Here is a 20,309-nt window from a genome sequence, read left to right as displayed (position 1 = left end):
CATGTCCATACTTGTTTGGCTCCAGAGATGCTATGAGTCCAGTTCTACTCATGAAATATGGAACCATGTAAGAACTTAAAAACCAGTTGAATCAGGCCAAAGGCCCATCTAGGCCAGCATTCTTCTATCTCATAATGGCCAACCAGATGCCCACAACCCACCACACTGGAGAAAGCGGGGGAGATGATTTCTCCTTCCTGCAGAGGGCACGTGATTGGAGGAAATGAGGTGCGTCTGTCTGCCAGTCATTCCCCAGCTTTATAAACCAGAGTTATTGGTTAACAAACCATAGTTTATTAAGGCAGAAACATTACCTCCCAACTGTTGCCAGCCAGATGGGGGCTTAAGATTGTAAACAGGTCATTGAGAGATCACAGTTTGTGGGCAACAGTTTTTGTTGTTGTTTGCCTTATTGGATTTCCCCAAGGAAAAGTTAAGCAGGATTAAATTGGGAAGGGGAAAAGATATATGGGCTATTTGACAATAACTATGTTGTGTGTATGTTGCAAAAACCAACCTTGTAGGCATAGGAGCACTGGTTCCAAAACAAACACCTGGAAGCACACACATTTTCACTCACCCAGTCACAATTCAGATCCAGATATATGGTAGCCTAAAGCATCCTTAAGTGCTCCATTCATTGTAATGTGCTTTATTCTAATCCAGAAGCTGCAGCTAGCGCAGAATGCAGGGGCCAGACTGTTATGTATTCAGTGGTCTGTGTTTGCCTGAGTTTGAGCCTGGACTAAGGATTCTGAGCTCCATTGTTCTGATTCGATACATGATATCCAATCACAAAACATTTCAGGATTTGGGCCTCTGCCATTGGCCCTTAAACTCTGAGTCATGATTCGCAGCTTGGAAGTTTAGACAGCCAATCACGTTTGGAGTGGGAGTAGCCCAGGCCTTCAGAAATGTATATAAGCAGTTGCTTTGCCCCTGCTGTCCAGCTCTGTTAGTTCAATAAAGCTTCTTGCTGTTATCACTGTGTTTTTCCTTGTGGGAACCCACCTACACTTCACAAGACTGCTCACAGGAACAGGCTTCTGGTAACACATTACACCCCTGTTGAGAGAGCTGCAGTGGTTGCCAGTTAGTTGCCATGCCAGGTTCAAGTTTCTTGTGTTCATTCACAAAGCCCTGAAGAACCTGGACCACCTGATTCCTTATGCTCCACTTTGATCACTGAAATCATCTTGTGGGGCACTTCTGATGCCTCCAATGCCCCTGGGGTTTGGTTGGCCTTAACTAGAGACCCAGGGCCTGCCCCACTCCTGTGGAACTCCCTCTACTGGAAGCTAAGCAGAAGTCATCCCTGCCTACTTTTAGACATCTTTTGAAAACTCTGCTATTCAGAAAGACTTTTGAAACGTGAGGTCCCCCCCCCCTCAAACTCCCCCCCAGATTTTATGTTTTTACCGATGCTTTCACTGGTATTTTTATCCCAGCTACTATAACTTTCCATTTTGTATAGCACCTTGCTGTCTCTTTATGAAAAGTATGGCCTATAAATATGTAAATAAATAAGAAATAAGAACCAGATGGGGCTTCAGTTCAGCAGCAAGTGGAATACAGGGGACAGCACTACATACCAGGCCAGCTTGCAGCAAATGGAAAAGAATTGCATTCACAAGCGATCACACTTTTCTTTCCAATTACAGAACACTGATTTCCACCATTAGGAGATAGTTTCTTATATAATTGCTATTTGCCCAGCTGGGGTGTGTGACTGTTTTTTTCTTCTTCTAAAGCATTTTTTTAAAAGAATAGGGGGGAAAGAGGAACAGGGTCTGGCAATGTTTGGCTTGCATTCGGCTCCTTTTCATTTCCAGCAGGAATGAAAGATGCTAAAATTAAACAGTCGCAACACTTTCATTCACAAACCCTGCAGGGCCAAATACCCAAAGATATCCCAATGACATTTGCGTGGTATTTGAAGGATTCTGGGTGAGGGAAGGGCATTATGTAATCAGTGAGCTACAAAAGCACACAAAGGAAATCACAGTGTTCTTTTTGGGAAACAAATGTTTTACAACAGGCAGGGGGTTTTTGTGTGCCTTGTCCAATTTCGACAAGCAAAGGATATTTTGCAAAGGAAAACCTCTCCATTCTTTGGTAATGACTGAAAGATTGCTGTTATTGGTAAATATTGTTGTCAGTATTTTGTGGGAGGGATTCGAGAACATTCCAGGAAATTTAGGTTGGCTGAATTAAAGTTAATGAAAGTACTATTGAGTGCTTCTAGGTTACCTGTTCATTAAGCATTCATTCTGATTTGTTTGCAAGGAGATTAGATGTTGATTGTTTAACGAGTATTTATTCAGATTTGTTCACAGGTCAGATGACTTTGTGCCAATGCAAGGGTTAACCCCTGCATTTGTAGCCTCACTCTCCTTATCACAAAAAGTCAGTCTTTTGGGAAAGGGGCTTTGCTGCACAAGACTTTTCAATCAGCTATAATTGGGCAACCTGAATTTGCCAGTATGTGACTGAACCCCACCCGAAAACAGCAACAGTCTGGAAGCACTCTCTGTCGCTCTAGAGAAATTGAGTGTTTGCTGTTGGGAAAGTGACAGGGAAAGTGCGCTGAAAAGTATGGAATGAATAAACAACTGGTGAGAAGGTGTATAAACATCTCGCAAGCAAGACTGGTTAAACATTGTTTTACAACCTTCCTGCAAACAAATCAGAACAAATGCTTAATAAGGTCTAGATATAATCAAACTTGTGTGTAAGGGTATCAGGAGGTTGCTCGAGAGCAATCAGGCAAATGCCTCCCTGGTCAGCTGTAAAGCCTTGTTATTGGTGCCAAAAAAACTCTTCACCATGCGGAGCGCCACTATTCCGTGGCTCGCTCATTCAGTGGCAGAATCTGAGAGTGGGCGGTCCTTAAACCTTCCCCAGCAGAGTAGTTTCTTGATGCCCAGTCTGCGCTTCCCCTCTCTGCGCGGAAGCCTACTGCACAAGGAGGGTGTGGGTAATGGAGGACCTCTCTCCTCCCTGTTTTGCTCAGGCAAGGTGTCCTGGCACCGCCTCGCCTCCTCCGAGCCCTGCAGTTCCTCTCTGCTGGAGGCGTGGTTACTCTCCTCCGCTGAGGAGGTGCTGCTTCCAACGATCTTTGGGGGCTCTCTGTAATCCATCCGGCTTTCCCCCTCTGGCCCCTGAGCCAATGGCAGTTCCCTGACACTGTGCTTAGGCTTTGTTCAAGCAAAACAGGGTTCAATAAAAAGGTCATCTAAAGGAGATCAATGTGTACAATCTCTAAGGTGCAGTAGCATAATATTGTATTACCATACCATACAGGTAACAGCTCATCTAGGGAGGACACCCATGAACCACCAAAAAACAACAAATGCACCCCACAATCCCTCAGGAAAGAAAGAACTAGGACAAGAGCCCCATAACAGTTCAAGCTTCAGGGGCCCCAAAATGTAGGTCTGCCACTGGGAGGTGGGAGAGGTTTTTTTTAGAAGTTCAGTTGTTCACCTACAGAAAGCAACTCCTTTCATAATGGCAACACAAAAAGGCTATCACATTTTTTCATATAAATGTGTTTTATTGCAGAGAAGTTATATTATTTACATGCTGCGATACATTACAACATAAATCTATCAAACAGTTCATGGTGGATGCTGTTGGTTGCCAGATAATGTTTCCCCCCCCCCCTTAAAGAACCACAGACTAAAGTGAACAGACGTACAGCTTCATTTATTCTACAACTCTGGTTAGTAGCTAAAATGTTCAAAGTCAAAAGGCAGTGTTTTCTCAGGCCTACCTGTCATCATATGCATGCAATAACCTAAGGAGTGCAGCAAATATAAAATCATTATCTGTTTTTTTCAGATCCATAATGCCACCAAAGCTGACAACGGGTAAATAACTTTTTAAAAATATTTTTAAAGCATGTACTTCTTGCATAAAATATACAGGTCTAATATGGTTTGGTATAAATCTATTACGTTTTTTTATAAACCATGTCTTCAAAACAAAGGATGGATGCAGCCTGCTCATGCATTTTGAAAAAGACAACGTAGCAAATGTTTCTGAGCATAAGCAAATTATGACCTGCCTTCTACACAGATCTGCTAAAAACACTGTGACTCTAGAGTTGCATTTCTCTTGGCAGAGGGACATCAATGGAACTCCAGAATAAGGACAAGCTAATAGATGCTGGTGGAGAAGAATGTATGGAACATGGAACATCAATTAGGCTAACTCGGGTTTGTCAGGATATAGCAATGCTTCTAACAGGTTCATAATGTTGTACAATATTAATAAGTCCAGTAACGTTTGGTTTTTCCTTTGTTCTCTAAGGTGCTGAAGAAACTGTAAGTACTAACAGTTGCATCACAAATGTTCATAACCGCATGAGCGTGGGAAATAGTACTTCAATTTACAAACGGATCTCAGTTTCTAAACAGGCTTACAGTACAGTACACGGCTTGAGTGAGCCTATGAAACATTTTGTTTAAAGTGACACAAGGAACATTCAAGGTGTCAGAAAACAAATAAACATGCCAAGGCCTAAGCCTTGGCTACTGTGAATGAGCGTGCCTAGACTCATCTTAGTGTAGCTAGACCAAGCTGAAACCGCTGAAAAGTTTGCCCAATTTCATTTCAAGGGGTTAAATGCCAATGTGCTGAGCTTCCTGCAGGCATCTAAAGTTAGTTGGTGGTTTCAGAGTGGTTCCCTATCGTCAGTTCCAAGCATAGAAATTGTATCAATTTTGGCAGACCTTTGGACAAAAGACTGTCGCCACAAAGAATGTCATTTCCCCCAAATTATCTGGAAGCAGGCTCCATATATATGTATCTTTTTGAATCGCCATCCTTCATTGACAGGTCAGGAGACTGGGCTGAGGTTGGATTTCAGGCTTTGAACCAACCTCTGAATAACTAGTTGAATCCAAGTTAGCAATGAATAGTGTAATCCTATATTTGTATTCTCAGAAGCAGGCCACACTTGAATACGCTAGGACTTACTCCCGGTCTTGATGAGGGCCTGCATCAAGATTCTTTTTTCCCTCTGGAGTTGCCAATGTGTGTTTTCACTTTTGTGCCACCAGAAAAAGCAAACTTGATGTAATCGTGCACAGACTAGAGTTGCTAGACCCCAAGGGCTAAGTTGGAATCTCCTGGTTTGCCTACTTGCCACCCCCCATGTGGCAGGTGGGTTTGAATATTCAGGTGAGCAAAAACACCTTTAGTTGGTTTTTTAAAGATGACTGGAAAGGAAATTAAATGCATATAGAAGTGGCTGGCAACTGCAGCATGAACACTGGCTGTTGGCAAGAGCAGTTCACAACAACCATAGGAACAACCTTCTTTAGCTAAGATTTCAGCTAGTGACCCAACTAGTGACCCAACTCATTTGTTAGGTTTCATTTTTTTTTTTTTTTTTTTGAGTGACTGAAGTTAATACTTAACCCATCATGCTGAATGATATCGCTGGGGGCTGCTTTGGGCCCTGGGATCTCCTGACCTGGCAACATTAGCAGATACAGATGAGCCAAACATTGTGTGTGTGTGATTATTATTTTTTCCTACGGAGGAGAAACACATGTATACATTACATGGCCCTAAAGAAAACTTGATACAATTATAGATATATAATCAAGGTATTTTCACCCACCCACTTTGCAGCTTTTTATCAGCGCACACTGCGATGGCCCCAAGAACCTTTGCTGCTTGAGGCAGCAAATGCACACACATACAAACACACACACACACAGTCAAAGTGTATCCAAGGCTGGCCAAACTTTTGTGGCACCTGAGGCAGAAAATCCCACAAGTGCCTCTCCTACTTCCTGGCAGTAAAACTACAACAATAAATTACCGTATTTTTCGCCCTATAGGATGTACTTTTTCCCCTCCAAAAATGAAGGGAAAATCTGTGTGCGTCCTGTGGGCCGAATGCAGGCTTTCACTGAAGCGTGGAGAGCGAGAGGGGTCGGTGCACACCGACCCCTCTCGCTCTCCAGGCTTCAGGAAGCTATCAGCAAGCCTGGGGAGCCCTGTGGGAGTTCCCGCAGGGCTCCCTAGGCTGCAGATAGCAGCCTGCTGCACGGAGCGTGGGGCGTGCCGAAGCAGAGCGCCCCGCACTTCGGGCAGATATCCGCGGCTGGGGGGGGGGGGAATAAATTTTTTCCCTTTATTTCCCCCCAAAAAACCTAGTGCGTTGGTGCGTCCTATAGGGTGAAAAATACGGTACATAGCCAACCATTTGCTGCTGTCCCGACACCTGAGGCAACAGCCTCACTCTTTCTAATGATAGGGCCAGCCCTGAAAGCACCGTGTGAACATTGGTAATGGAAAGGAGCGGGATGGGTAGGGGAAAGAAAACAAAATAAAAGTTGCCAAAGTTGAAGCAAAACCGCACATCCTCCAATCCTTGAATCTGAGAAATTATCCTAGTTAAGCCAGGATTCGGGAGAATTTGAACACAAGATACAATGAGCAGAAGAACACCAAAGGAATGGAATTGAGGAAGTCCTCTCCTTTAAAGAGACAGAATGGTGTTCAATATTACGTGTCTCTTGCTTTTACCACTATTCCTAGCCTATTTCAGTGCACCCAAAGGGGCAGGTCAGCCAAAGGTCTTGCAGGAAGAGGTTGTGAACTCTCAAATGGCTTTTCACAGTAGGTCCCACACTGAGAAAGTGACTCTTTGCCTTCCACGGTGGAGAGGGTCCCTGCTTACCACGCCGAAAAAGGGAACAAAACAACCATTTCCCTTCCTCCCCAAACCTCCCATCGTTCTGCTTAAGTTCTCTAGTGGAGAAAGCCATTTTGTGACAATTAAAGGCATACACGTACATACATGTAAGGGCATATCCACGTTTGAACCTTAGACTGAGTATTATGGGGTGGGGAAGGATAATGCCAACCTGTACAACTTTATTTTCTTTCTTTGTCCCCACACCTTCCCTATACCAGTAAGATACGCCAGAGCTTTCCTCTTTCTCAGTCTGAATCTTTCTTAGGGGAGTCAAAAGTCTTTATTTCTGCAGCTTTAACTTTTTTGAATGATTAAATATTTTTATACGATATATTGTAAATATATTATATCTATTTCCTTGATTTAAGAAAAATACATTTGTTTTTGCTTTTTAGAAAACGGTTCCTGACAGACTTTGGAAAGACAAAATATACAGACTTCCGAAGGCAGTTCGATTGCATCCCAGTTGTTGTTAAATTCTCTCCCCCCCCCCCGCCCAACATTTCCTTCTTGAGATATGTGCTGTGGTCCAGGAACTGTCTTAGGCTCCCAATGGGATCCTTGGCTGCTGTCCCACATAAAAACCTGCGAAGGATTTGAATATAGATGGAGAGGGCAGTTCCAGGTGTTTTCCTCCATTGATGTACATTGGCAGTAAAAGCCACTAACTACACTGGGAGTGGGAAGCCTGTGGTCCTCCAGATGGTGGACTCCAATGTCCATTGTCTCTGATCACCAGCCATCCTGATGGGAGTTGGAGTCCAGCAACTTCAGGAGGTCCAAAGGTTTCCCATCCCAGCACTACATGCAGATAAAGCATCCTAACCACACACACACCCAATGCGGATGCAGATCACTTGTGGCTGCTTGCCTATCCTGTGTGCAGCTGCGCCCTGTCTGACACCGTCCCCCATCATCCTTACATAGTGCAGAAGAAGATACTGCACATATCCTTACATAGTACAGAGCTCATCTCAGTTGAGATGAATTGTCTTCATATGCTATCTGGGATTCTAAAGTGGTGTGCCCACTTTAGATTCAATAAGGTGGGAGTTAGGAGTCACCACCATGTCTTCATGCATGCATGAAGTTATCCAGGCCGGAATGGGGTCTCCATTAATTTCAACAAAGGCAGTTGATCTGAGTTCACATGCCTTTATGTGAAAGACAGCTTCATTTAAAGGGGATATATTGAGACCTCTGTGCATGCAAGAGATCCATGTGTTCATTTGAGAACATACATGGTGCACACACCAAGAGGAAGCATATTAACCCAATAAATTAAACTCATGGGGCATTTTGGTACCTAGGTGGAGATGTAGACTCTAACCTAGGGCTATATTTAAGAGGCTGAACTGCTACTGTTTAGTCTTCAGCCTCTGTGTTATCCAAAATTCCATGACATCCTTAACAAAGATTTATTCATTTTTGCCCATCAAAGACACCATTGGCTTCAGCTGGGACTGTTATAGACACAGCCTTAAGCAATTGTCCACATCTTGGCTGGACTAGTGCATAGTTCATCCTTGGGATCCCTTGAAACTAGGTTCAAATTTTTGCTCAGCTAGAAATGAATGATAGCTTTAGGTGAACGACTATCTCTCTACCATCACTGGTAGAAGGGAGATTAAAAAGTGCTTGCTTTAAAAATAATAATTATGCACTGCTCTTCATCCAAAGCTCAGAGTGTCCTACAAGTGTTATCTCCCATCCAGGTAGCTTCCATGACCAGACCTGTTTAGCTTCAGCAGTAGAACTGCATCATATGCTTTCAGATCATACTCTCAGCTTACAAAAATGCCACCAACTTCACCTGGTGTACTGAAGATGAATGAGATACGGCTTAAAAGCCAGCATTGGCTAGTGCATAGATTTCTCTCTCTCTCTCTCTCTCTCTCTCTCTCTCTCTCTCTATATATATATATATCAATATTTGGTATGTTATGAGCAGGGTAGCCATCTCCTGACTCAGATATCGCGGTGGTTGCTTCAACTGCTCCAAGTTAGACATCAACTCAAATAGACAACATGAGAGACTCAGAGTTGACCATCATTACTCTTGGTCACTTTCCACCCCTTCCTCATAATGACGCAATGTGTGATGCGTGACACTGTGAATTGCTTCACTCCACTGCTGGCTCACATCACTGAGTCTTGGATATACGGGGCTGGGCAGTGTCCAAGAGCAACAATGTCATGTGCAATGCAAGGAACCTTGCAAGGAAGTAGCAGCAAAGTGATAGGGAGTGGTGGCAGCACTGCTGCCTGAGCTGTCTTTTGTTGGGCGGAAAGCTCTTTAATGAAAGCCCAGAATTATATTTCCCATATTCCATTGAAGAGAGCTAATAGTTAGGACACATTGTCCCAATAGGTGAGGAATTCCCTCTGTGGATTTGTATGAGATACCCCTCAGAGTTTTTAGAATATGACATTTCTCCAGCTAAAGGGAGGAGGCAGATGAACGACTATGTGCATTGAAGACACAGAGCAGAGAGAGAGGGACATGAAAAATGTCTAGCACTGGAAGTGCCAGTGCAGTCTTCGGTGGGGGTTGGAGTTGCCCACATTGCTTCCTGGTGCAGCCAAGTAGGACTGCTTTCTTGCTCCTACTGAGTCTCTGCTTTATATACTTGAAAGTTCTTAACTCCCCAATGCTCTCCCATCCAAACCTGGCAGTGCCACCCCTAAAATGTCCCACTGCTGGGGCAATTTTGGAGGCCATGTCTGTAATACGCAGAGTACAGATGTGAAACCTGTGGCCCTCCAGATGTTGCGGGACTCCAACTCACAGCATTCATTGCCAGCAGCCATGCTGGGTGGGGCCAGTGGCAGCTGAGAGCCCAATTCCCCCCAGAGAGAAACAGGTTCCTTGCTACAGAGACAGACAGTGATTAGGAGCAGGGACTTGCATACATCTCAGTGCTCAGCCCTCTACTCAACTAATCCCCCTACATGCTCTAGTCTAAGGCAAAATCAGAGTCCTGCTTGCACCTGGAGCAAAATACAAGTAACCGGACAAGTGGGGGTGGAGGTACCCTTCCCAAATGCTGTTTTACTGAGCTGGAGTCATTAAAGCAACCATCGCGGTATCAAGGACAGGAGCTGGCAACCGTGGTCAGTAGGTGGGTGGGTCACGGAGAGAAATGATATCATAACCTAATTTGGTAAAAGTGCTATAGAACAATTAATGATCACAAAAACACCTTGCAGATTAAGGCTGCAATCCATAATCTGCACATTTACCTGGAAAGTAAGCCCCACTGAACTCAGCGTTGCTTATTTCTGAGTAAACATGCATAGGATCTGGCTGTACAAGTGCTTTGCAGGAGATAAACAAATGGGGGGCTAACTGTTTTCATTGTCCTGTCATTCACTTAATAGGTGCAGGGCAGCTATTTCTGATTCTCTCAAGTTTAACAGTATGATGAACAAGGCCTTTCAAACCTAATTCCTCTCCTGAAACATGAATTCAGACAGCATTCCAGAATTCCCACTCTGCAGAAGACGTCTTCTACATTTCCCCGTTTTCCTTCAACTGGCTCAATGTAAAGTACAGAGCAAGATACCGACGAAGAATTATTAAAGTAGTGTTTCTGGAATGATAAATAACATTTTGCCAGTTTTCTAAGAAACATCGTCCTCAGATTTATTTTTAAACAGTGCTTGCTTTCTAAGCGCTACAGAAACAATAAATATCATTACGATTATTTACCAAGCTGTGCATCTCCCTAAGGTGACGGCTTCCGCTAGTAAAGATCATCAACGGACAAGTGCAAGAGACGGAACGTACCTCGTATAAAAACCCTGAATTGTACAGCATCAAATCATAATTGGAAATAACAGAGAGAAACAACAAGCCCACAATATAAACCACGACCAAAAAATAATAATAATAAAAATAGCCAAATAAAATCCTCAGTGTGTTTTTTCTTACAGCTTCAATGAGCCTGTGGGAGCTTTGCCGTAAGTCCTAGAAATCAACCAATTTCTAGAGCAAGTTTTGCTTTCAAAATTGCACACATTCGATTTTACCTGCAGATTGCATAAATGTGTTGTGTCACATAATCATATCAAAGTTATTTGCAAACATTATACAAACTGGAATGCTTAAATATGAGACACAGAGTACATACATTTATAAGAAAAATGAGAGCAATCATATAAAAATATAATTGGGGAGGGGGATGCGTTAAGTTAGCAGTGCTATCAAGGGCAGAGATAAGGAGGGGGTTGGGTTCCAACTCTGCAATTCTATGATCCCATGAAAGTGGAAAGTCATGGTTTTCTTTGTTTCGTTTTCATTTCTGGAGTTGCTCCCACAGCACACAATTTTTATCTCTTAATCCATTTGCTTCGAGTCTCGGTGGTATCCTACGTCTGATCCGAGGCCTTTCAGAACAACTCCATTAGATTTTATGACATTTAATAAATTCATAACCCACGTTATGCCACTACAGGGCCTTTAGGAATAATTACATTTGATCTTCATTACTTTGATGTCGCTTACTTACCAACCCCACACATTATTACAAAAAAAATAAATTATTTCTAAAGGCATGTTTTCGCTCATTTGGAATGTAAACTCTTTTTGGGGGGGGACAGGGAAGGGCCACAGTTCCTCATATTCTGGATCGCACTGATAACCCCGTTGGCACTCAACAATAAACAAACAAACAAGAGACAATTCACTTTGCCTAGTTCCTACGTGTTCAAGGTGCTCGTCGCCTGCTTAAGTGATGCTCCTTTGGAATTTCCAGATCCTCGGGACCTTTCCCCCCTCCCTCTTTTCAGCCCTTTCTCATTCAGGTGTTCGCTTCTCTTCCCAACAGTCTAAGAAGCCCTCTTTATTTCGGGTGCGCCGCCGTTTTATTCGAGCTTAAACTGGTAGCGTTCGATAAAGCTATACTTTTCTCCCCTTTGGGTAACTCTGGCGCCTCGAACTCCCAAGGGCAGATTTCCACACGCGACCTTAAAGGCTGCTGTGAGTTACTAGCTGCCGGCCTGGCAGAATCAGAGGGAAGCGCATTCCCCACTGGAGAGGAGGAGGAATTTTTTGCCTGGCCTCCCAGTTTATTGGTATCTGTGGTTTGTGCTGTTGTCTTTTGGAGCAGTTCCTTGGGCTGCCCAGCAGAAACGCTGGGGGCACACTGTTTATTAGCATTCTCGCCCTTGATCCCGGGAACATCCCGCTGAGTCTTAATACTCGGCAGTTGTTCTTCTTGGGTCTCCCAAGGGCACACTTCACATCTATCTGTGCTCTTTTGATTGGGGAGCTGATTGCCTTCCGCAGTCTTGTGGGGCGTTTTGCCCTTGGCCTGGGAAGAGGGTTGCTTCTCTGATTCAGAAGAAGCAATGGAGACGTGCTTTTGAGCTTTAGAATCAGAAAGCCCAGACCCCGGGCTCTGGTCATAGATTTCCCAAGGGCAAACCTCTCCTATGTCAACTTTGCCCTTTGGCAGGGTCTTATCTGCTACTGCTGCCGCCTCAGGGTTCCCAGCTGCCTGAGTGGACTTTTGTTGCTTCATTATCCCAGATTTATGGGTCTTCTTCGCCTCGTCTGAATGGGCAGAGTTTTTCCGGTGCGTATCCTTGTGCTCGCTTTTATCGGAGCCCGAGTGCTTCTTGCTCCCCTCTTTGCCCTTCTGTTGAGACTTGTGCGACTTGCCGCCCTCTTCACTTTGCATTTTTCCAGCCAGCCCCAGCGTTTTCTCCTTGGCACTGGCAATAACACTGAGCGATTTCTGCAACACTGACGTTCTGGGGTGAAGGGGTTTCTTATCTGCGCTTAAATTGTGAGCGCTCACGGATTTGCACACCAAAGGGACGTTTTCAGTGGACGTTGCTTCAGTTTTGTCTGCGGTCTTTTTCCCAGGGGCAGAATCCAGCAAGGAATTCTCAGTAGCTGTGATGACCTCCACGCTTTCTGTTGTTAAACTGTTAGGCTCTGCGGCTGGCTCCCGGACGTGGTCGTAAGTGCTGTGAGACTTCTTCAACGAGAAGACTCGGTTCCTCAAGGATTCTTCCTTCGGTTTGATGTGTCCCCCAGAATCCGGTGGGTTCTTCTTTGTCGCAGGAGTATTCTTCGAAACCCCATGCTCCAGAAAGTCCTTTTCCTCCCGGGAGCACTGCCTGGTGACTGTCTCAGGGATCTCCGTAATTCTTCGCATGATTGAACGACCCAAGCCCTTCTTGGAGCACCTCTTCTTCTGGAGGTGTGGGTTGTTGGTGATCATCTTTTTCCTCTTATAAATCTCCAGCTGGGCATACAGCTTCTTCAATTCATCCTGTAAATCAGACGACAATACTTGTCAGGAAGGTATATATTGAGTTAAAATAAATGTATCGTAGCTTTTCTTAACCTGAGGAGCCTAGGGATCAGATACCTGGGTCTTGGTTCCCTATCCCTGCACGAGAAGGAAACACATGGACCGATAGGGACCTAGGTGTACATTGCCCTGAGTTGAAACCTGATATAGTAGCTGAGCTTGCATGAAGATCCAATCAGATTGGGTCAAATTCAGCAAATCGTCTGCTGTCAGAGAGCATAAAAAGGAGGACTGAATCCAGCCCTCTATTTTCAACTCCTTCTTCCTCAACAGATGATCAGCAGAACTGAATGAGCCCAGGGAAAAAAATGTGTACAGAGCCCTTTCCCCACTTGCACACAGAGTTCCAACTGGACTAAGTTACACATGCAGAAGACAACCAAAGAGCAGCACATAATGGCCATCATTTCAGTTACATTTCACTGAGTTTAACATACGACAATACAAGAAACCCAGGTGAGAGTAACCAGAAGCCACTGGAAGAATTGGAAGAATCTATTTGGGTAAGAAACTAAGTTGTCCTTGCATTGGATTCTTCAGTCTTAACAGTCTGCAGTAACTCTCCAGCATCAGAGCGGCTGCTTATGTCAGACTGAATTTACCATGCCAAAGATTTTATTAGGACTGAGCAGGCCATCATTTTCATCATTTATTTATTTCATCTTATTACTGAAGATTTCCCACCTGGCTTTTTAAAAAACACCCACAGAGAGAAAATTCACAAGGTTGGCATGTACCCTAATATCATCCGGATCCAAGCTATGCTCGCTCCAAGCTGAGTTGATACTGCTGTTCAGGTAGGATCCAGATCTTCCCATGTCGAGTTCATCTTCATAAGCCTCAGTAGCTATGTCATCTCTTGGGTGATTGCTTGAACGGGAAAACTGAAAACATAAGTGAGATGTCAAAATGAATGCCCTGGTCAATATAACAAGTACGATCAAAGAACATGTCCCTGTTCTTTAGTTCGACATTCCTGGATACTACAATTGGCTCTTCCATTGTGGCTGTCATGCAAGCCTCCCCCTGAATATTCAACTTTTTTTGCTGTTCTTTTAAAGTATGTGCATAGCCTTCATATGTGCATAGAAACCTTTGCCCTGCTAGCTTCATATAGAACAGGGTTGGAGAACCTGTGGTCCTCCAGCTGTTCCTAGACTCTAGTTTCTATTAGCCCTGCTCATCATCCCCCCAACATCATCCCTGAGCATCGGCTCTGATGACTGGGACTGATGAGGAGTTGGAGTCCATTTGGAGGTCCACTGGTTCACCATCCCTGGTATGGAAAGATATTTACCGGGAGCAACTGCAGGATACTTTGCAGTTCTAGAGAGAAATATATCTTTAGATGTCTCCTCAAAACATGAGAATTCTCAGGCTATTTCCTAATTCAACAAACAACAGTTGCCACCAAGTTATATTGATCTATCAGAGGGCTAAGATGCATGTTAGGCGAAAGATCTGTGATGAGAACTCCTGATGTTTCTAAAGCTGCCTTGAGGTATCCAAATTAGGTCAGGGCAGTGGCACTGAGAGGGTGCCTCTCTCTTACACCCAGCCATGAAGCTCAGAGCAGCAATTTAGATTGCGGAAAAACAGGAGAGAGGAAAGGTCGCCATTCCAATCTGCAAAATCTTAAAAAAAAAACCCAAACATTAAGAGACCCAGTAAGAGATCTCCTGCACAACTGAGTTCTGACATGGGAAAAAGAGTAGAGAAAGAATACCTTCGGGATCAGAAGTAACCCAACGGTGACTGTCACAGTCAAGTGTGTGTGCGCAAAGAACAACATCAGCATCCAATCAGACTGAAGTCTTGAGGCAAGACTGAACCTAAAAATAGAACCCACAGGGTTGGCAAAAGCATCTTCCTCCACTTTCCTCCCCCCACATTAAATGCTAGATCCTTAATATTCCTGACGACTCTTACAGAGCAAAAACCCGAATATAACAATGCACTATGTGACTGAATATGGCATTGTTGCCTGTCTCTCCCTCAGTACACACCCTCTGATCCACAGCCTCCTTGTGTGCACATTGGAGCACCAATGCGCATGCAGGGTTCATGCGCACAAGCCCCATTGTATGTGGAAAGCCACCCCAACATTCCATTTGCAATAAAGTGAAAACTTGCAGGGATGGCTCTAAGTGGGAGGATTTTTGACAAAGCACACTGTGGTGGAATCCCTCTGGCATTGGTGGGGCTACCATTGGAGGACCGCCTCACTACTAATACCCTCTTGCAGTGGGTGGATGTGAACTACCCACACATCTATCCATTGTTCATTTCCTTACATAATTATATCCTGCCCTATATTATGGGACCCACGGGGGTGTACATGTGGCTGCCAGATAGTCATCCATCCAGGGTGCTAGCCAGCTTCACCAAAGTGGTGCTCTCATGTGCCTTCAGACCATGCACTGGAATCCAGAGTCCCTTGTGGGGCATTGTGGGCAATTTAAAATAGTGGTGGCCTCCTACCTGCCTGCTACTGCTCTGTAAGCCAGAGCCTTGGAAATCTGTGACTGGAGCATCGTAGAGGGTGCAGAGCACCTGACATCAATGCCAGAGGGTGCTGGTCATTATGACACACACCTTGGTCACATAGCCAGACCAAATTATTGCAAAGCATTCTTCAAGGGCATTTCCCCTGAAGAGTAAGCAGAAGCTGCAGCTGGAGCAAAAAGCACCAGGCAAAATACTTAACAGGCACTTATCTTTTGGATCGTATCATGCTAATCCTCTTTCAATTGCCCTGGCTTCCATTTTGTTTCTGAGCCCAGTTTATATTAACTTAAATGGCTTGGGACCAGGATTGCTGGAAGAAAACTGCTTCCTCCATCATCATCATCATCATCATCATCATCATCACCACCACCACCACCATCATCATTATTTAAATTTCTATACCACCCTTCACCTGAAGATCACGGGGTGGTTTACAATATACAAACACAAAAATATGTACCATAATAACAAACAAAACCAATAGCCCTCTACACACAGTCTGAAAGGCTATAAAACCTGCCCATCAAATAGGAGCATCTTGGGAGGCCTTAATCTGTGTCCTGACACCAACAGAGGTATGGCTGGTGGGGATGCGGGCCAGTGCCTTCTCGGTGGTGCCCCCCCCCCCCCCCCAGTTATGGAACTCTTCCTGAGGAAGGTCAGCCTGAAGCAGGTAGGCAAGATGCTTTTTGAAATTATTATTCTGCTAGGCTTTTGACAGATTTCAATTCTGCCTCTGTAGGGATTTTGTAAGGCTGCATGACTAGAGAGCTACTTCCCTGGTTTCTTTTCAACGTTGATGCCTAGGCTTAGATTTCTATGCATGATTTCAAATGGGACTAACAGCAAGAGGAGACTGGTCCATTAGGGCAAATGGGGCACTGCCCCGCTGCTCTCAGTCAACTGCCACCTGCTACCCGCCTGCCTTAATACTCACAACCAGCCCAGGGAGTAGCTCTGGCTGTTCTCTTCCTCCTCTTTAGTCTCAGCTTTGCCTTTGCAGAACTCAGCAGGAGAATGAGGACAAAGCTATAAAGAGTTGGCTCTACCTACACAGGCTCTAGCTCCACCTACTGTTGGCCTCCCAGGATTCTGCCCTACCAATCCCAAAGGGGGCAACTCTAGCTAGACATTTTCATGTCCCACTGCCTGTTGCCTGATAGTTTTCTCGGTTATTTTTAACCCTGGATTTTAAGTGTCATTTTAAAGCTTCTTGAATTAAGATTTATATAGTTGTACACAGCTTTTGGAAATAATAAATGCATAAAATGCTGTTGAGAGACCATTTCCTTTGATGCATGTACTGAAAGCCCTGCCTGCCTAATTAATAGATAGGAAGCTCATCTCTTCTGCCATCTAAGAGAACGTCTTTAAAGAATTCTGTGCTTTGCAGGAGGAACGCTTTCATTTGGGGGCTTTCTGATGTGCATCTTAGCCTGATGACCCATTTCAAATTGTACCATGTTGGAAGTAAACAGTTAAGAACCAGGCTACAGCTCACTTGCCTAATTGCATGGAATATAGCAGAGATAATGAGCTCAATGTGAACCGCAACAGCCAAGTAACGTGGCTCGTGAAACGCCGAGGGCACGGTCCGCACTGCATAGCAGAGATAAACGCCCCACAAGAGGAATAAAAATTCAGCTGCAAGAGAAACAACGTAAGAAATACATTAGTATTTATACATTAAAAATGAGAGAGCAAACTTGAAATTATCAGTTCGGATCTTGGTGTGAATATATATACAAATTCAACGACTGGAACTTATGTGTGTGCCCGTATGCTTTCAGATAACAGAATGGTAGATACATCACCTAATGTCCCCGCAAGCCTGCATGTGTTAGCTCCCCCATTCATGCCAATGGAGGGGAAGGTGTCATGCACTTAATGGAATCAATGTACACTACTGTATCTGTTTTGTAAATAAGGCCAGAAAAGTTACTCATCTCCAATGAGCTCAAGATGGTGCACATAGATCTCTCCTCCACCCCATCTCAAATGTAATGTGTAGCTAGAAAAGAGTCCCTCTGCAATGAATTTTTTGTAACCCATGGTGCCCAGTTGAGTTGTTAACTATCAGGCTGATCTATTCATTCCATTTAATATTCATTCATATATTTTTATTTTTCTGCTTTAAAAGCAACAGCTAACAATTAAAAACAATCACCAGCGGAGAGGGAGATGGAAGTTTAAAAAGGAAACGACACCAGTGAAATTAAAATGATTTATTAAATACATTTAAAACAAGACTGAAACCCTAACAAAATAGCTACTCATGGTAAAGACCCATTTATCACACCGGGAAAGCCAGTCAGAACAAAAACGTCTTCAATTATTTCCAGAAAGTGCAGATATTGTGCCTGCTGTATCTTGACCCAGAGAGCAGGGGCAGCTGCACTAAAAGCCCTGCTCTGAGTTATTACAGAGTGGGCTTCTAAGAGAAACTCCCCTGTTGTTGTTGTTTAGTCATCTTCGTGTCCCCATGGACCAGAGCACACCAGGCACTCCTGTCTTCCACTGCCTCCCGCAGTTTGGTCAAACTCATGCTGGTAGCTTCGAGAACACTGCCCAACCATCTCGTCCTCTGTCGTCCCCTTCTCCTTGTGCCCTCCATCTTTCCCAACATCAGGGTCTTTTCCGAGGAGTCTTCTCTTCTCATGAGGTGGCCAAAATATTGGAGCCTCAGCTTCAGGATCTGTCCTTCCAGTGAGCACTCAGGGCTAACTCTACTGTAGACTGCAACTATCTCCTGGTAAGAAGCATACTTAGACTTCAGCCTAACAGGTGTATTCTGATATGAGTTTTCACAGGCAATTTTATCACATCCATTTCATGGGTTAGTAAAGTTATTCTCCAGGGAGAAGGCAAAGGGTGTTTTTCTGTTGGCAGCTATTTTTCATTACAAATCTGTTAGCATAAAAGCGCAGTTTCCCTGGCATTGGCCATATCTTAGGTGAGCAAGCTGGTGACCTAAATATGTAGCATTTTGGAAGGAATTGGGCTTGTTGGCAGCAAGCAGTCCTTGAAGTCTAAAAGCTCCAGGCTGGAATTCCCCGAAGAATCCTCTCAAGCTGTGATCCCAAATATACTTTGCAGTCTGATCCTTTGACTCACTGGTTCAGCAAATGAAAGTGTAGCACAAACACGGCCTGCCAGCACATCACCACAGCATGAGTCCCTGCTCTGCTGACTGACCCCAGCCAACTCAGGATGCAACACTTGCTGATGCCAACATTAGACGCAGGTGCACAAAATCATTACTTCACACACAAACACAACAGATGGAGAAGTGCGGGATGATTAATCTGGAAAAGACTGAGTTAATGCACCATCTTCAAGGGTTTTTTTGCCCATCATGCAGTCAACCTACCTATGCAGGGTCTGACAGAACATGGAGATGTGCTAAGAGACTATCACAGCTGATAAGCAGATATTTTTGCAAACACTTCTTTATGTACGTTGGCCTGGGACAAGGTTGAGTAGTGGTATCTGATCAGTGCTATTTTTATGGGAAATAGGTGCCAGAACTCACCAAGAACTACTTCTCCCTTGTTCTCTTAGAATGGCAATGGTGCCCACCTGAGAGGTGAGCTCTGGCTGGGGGGGGGGGAAGCGCCGCATCTAATCCAGTCAGAATTTTGCTAGCAGTTTCTTGTTATCGCTGAGAAAAAAAAAATACTTGCATCTTCTCCTCCTGCTCACAGATCAGAAACTTTACAGTTCACGATATCATCACATTCCCCTCTTCACAATATGGAACTATCTATACGTTAGCTTACCTGAACTCCATTATCTTAACGTCTGCAATCACATCTGATATTAAATTAACTTGGGCCCAATTGTGGGAGGAAGTGAACACTTTCAGCCCCCCCCCCCAAGTGTTCCTATTTTCCAGGAACAGTCCTGGATTTACAGAAGCCATCCTGGTTTCTGATTTGATCCCAGAAAATCCTGCTTTTCCTTAGGATGTCCCTGTTTTCATCGGAGAAATGTTGGCGGGTATGGAGTTATGCGACACCCCCCCCCCCCCCCGAGCCAATGAGATAAGTAAATCTTTAGAAGACATCTGAAGGCAGCCCTGTATAGGGAAGTTTTTAATGTTCTCTGTTGTATTATGTTTTTATATATGGTGAAAGCCGCCCAGAGTGACTGAGGCAACCTAGTCAGATGGGTGGGGTATAAATGTTGTTGTTGAATAGGATGTCTCTATTTTTATTGGGAAAGTGTTGGAGGGTATGCACTTTGCTAGGGTTCTAGGGAACCGGGGGGGGGGCAGTAGTCCAGACTGCAAGCTAATTACTATGGGGGGGGGGGCAATGTATCTATGAGGAAGAGTCATAATTCAGTGGTAGAGCACATGCTTCGTATTCAGAATGTCCCAGTTCTAATCCCTGGCAGTTCCTTGTACGGTTGGCAGAAGCCCTGGCGAAAAACCTGGAGAGACACTAGGCTGATTGGTTGGTAAAAGAATGCTTCCTATATCTATGCCTTAAACTACACAGAGTGTATAGATCTTGGAATTTCTCCTAAGATCTCTTAAGTGTTGGAACAGATCAAGCAGCATTCTGGCTCAGCCCCTTCTTTTGGAGAGAGAGTGCTTGTACAAAAAACCTTGGAATTTGCAGGAGAGAGATTAGGCACACAACTGCATGTGGCATGCTCTCTCCAGAACTACAAATTCCAGAGTTCCCTGAGCCCTGTGGGCATTTCTTGTGCCACACAGGAGCACGTAGGAGGGAAGGTCAAGCACCATAACA

General features: G+C 44.4%; 1 protein-coding gene across 1 annotated transcript in view; it reads right to left on the bottom strand.

The window, feature by feature from the left end:
- Positions 1-9,502: 9,502 nt before the first annotated feature.
- The window catches only part of GPR158 (G protein-coupled receptor 158), a 118,065-nt gene continuing 107,258 nt past the window's right edge, over positions 9,503-20,309 (bottom strand). The window contains exons 8-11 of the mRNA XM_083406123.1: positions 17,058-17,196; positions 14,771-14,876; positions 13,782-13,928; positions 9,503-13,002 (exon numbers count right to left, since the gene is read on the bottom strand). Coding sequence (XP_083262249.1) covers positions 11,563-13,002; positions 13,782-13,928; positions 14,771-14,876; positions 17,058-17,196 — 1,832 coding nt within the window. The 3' untranslated portion in view covers positions 9,503-11,562. The remainder of the gene's footprint in view (positions 13,003-13,781; positions 13,929-14,770; positions 14,877-17,057; positions 17,197-20,309) is intronic.

Source organism: Podarcis tiliguerta (genome assembly GCF_965153285.1).
Source record: "Podarcis tiliguerta genome assembly, chromosome: 12".
Classification (NCBI taxonomy): domain Eukaryota; kingdom Metazoa; phylum Chordata; class Lepidosauria; order Squamata; family Lacertidae; genus Podarcis; species Podarcis tiliguerta.
The sequence above is the reverse complement of the archived record's forward strand: the minus strand, read 5'-3'. Positions and strand labels throughout refer to the sequence as shown.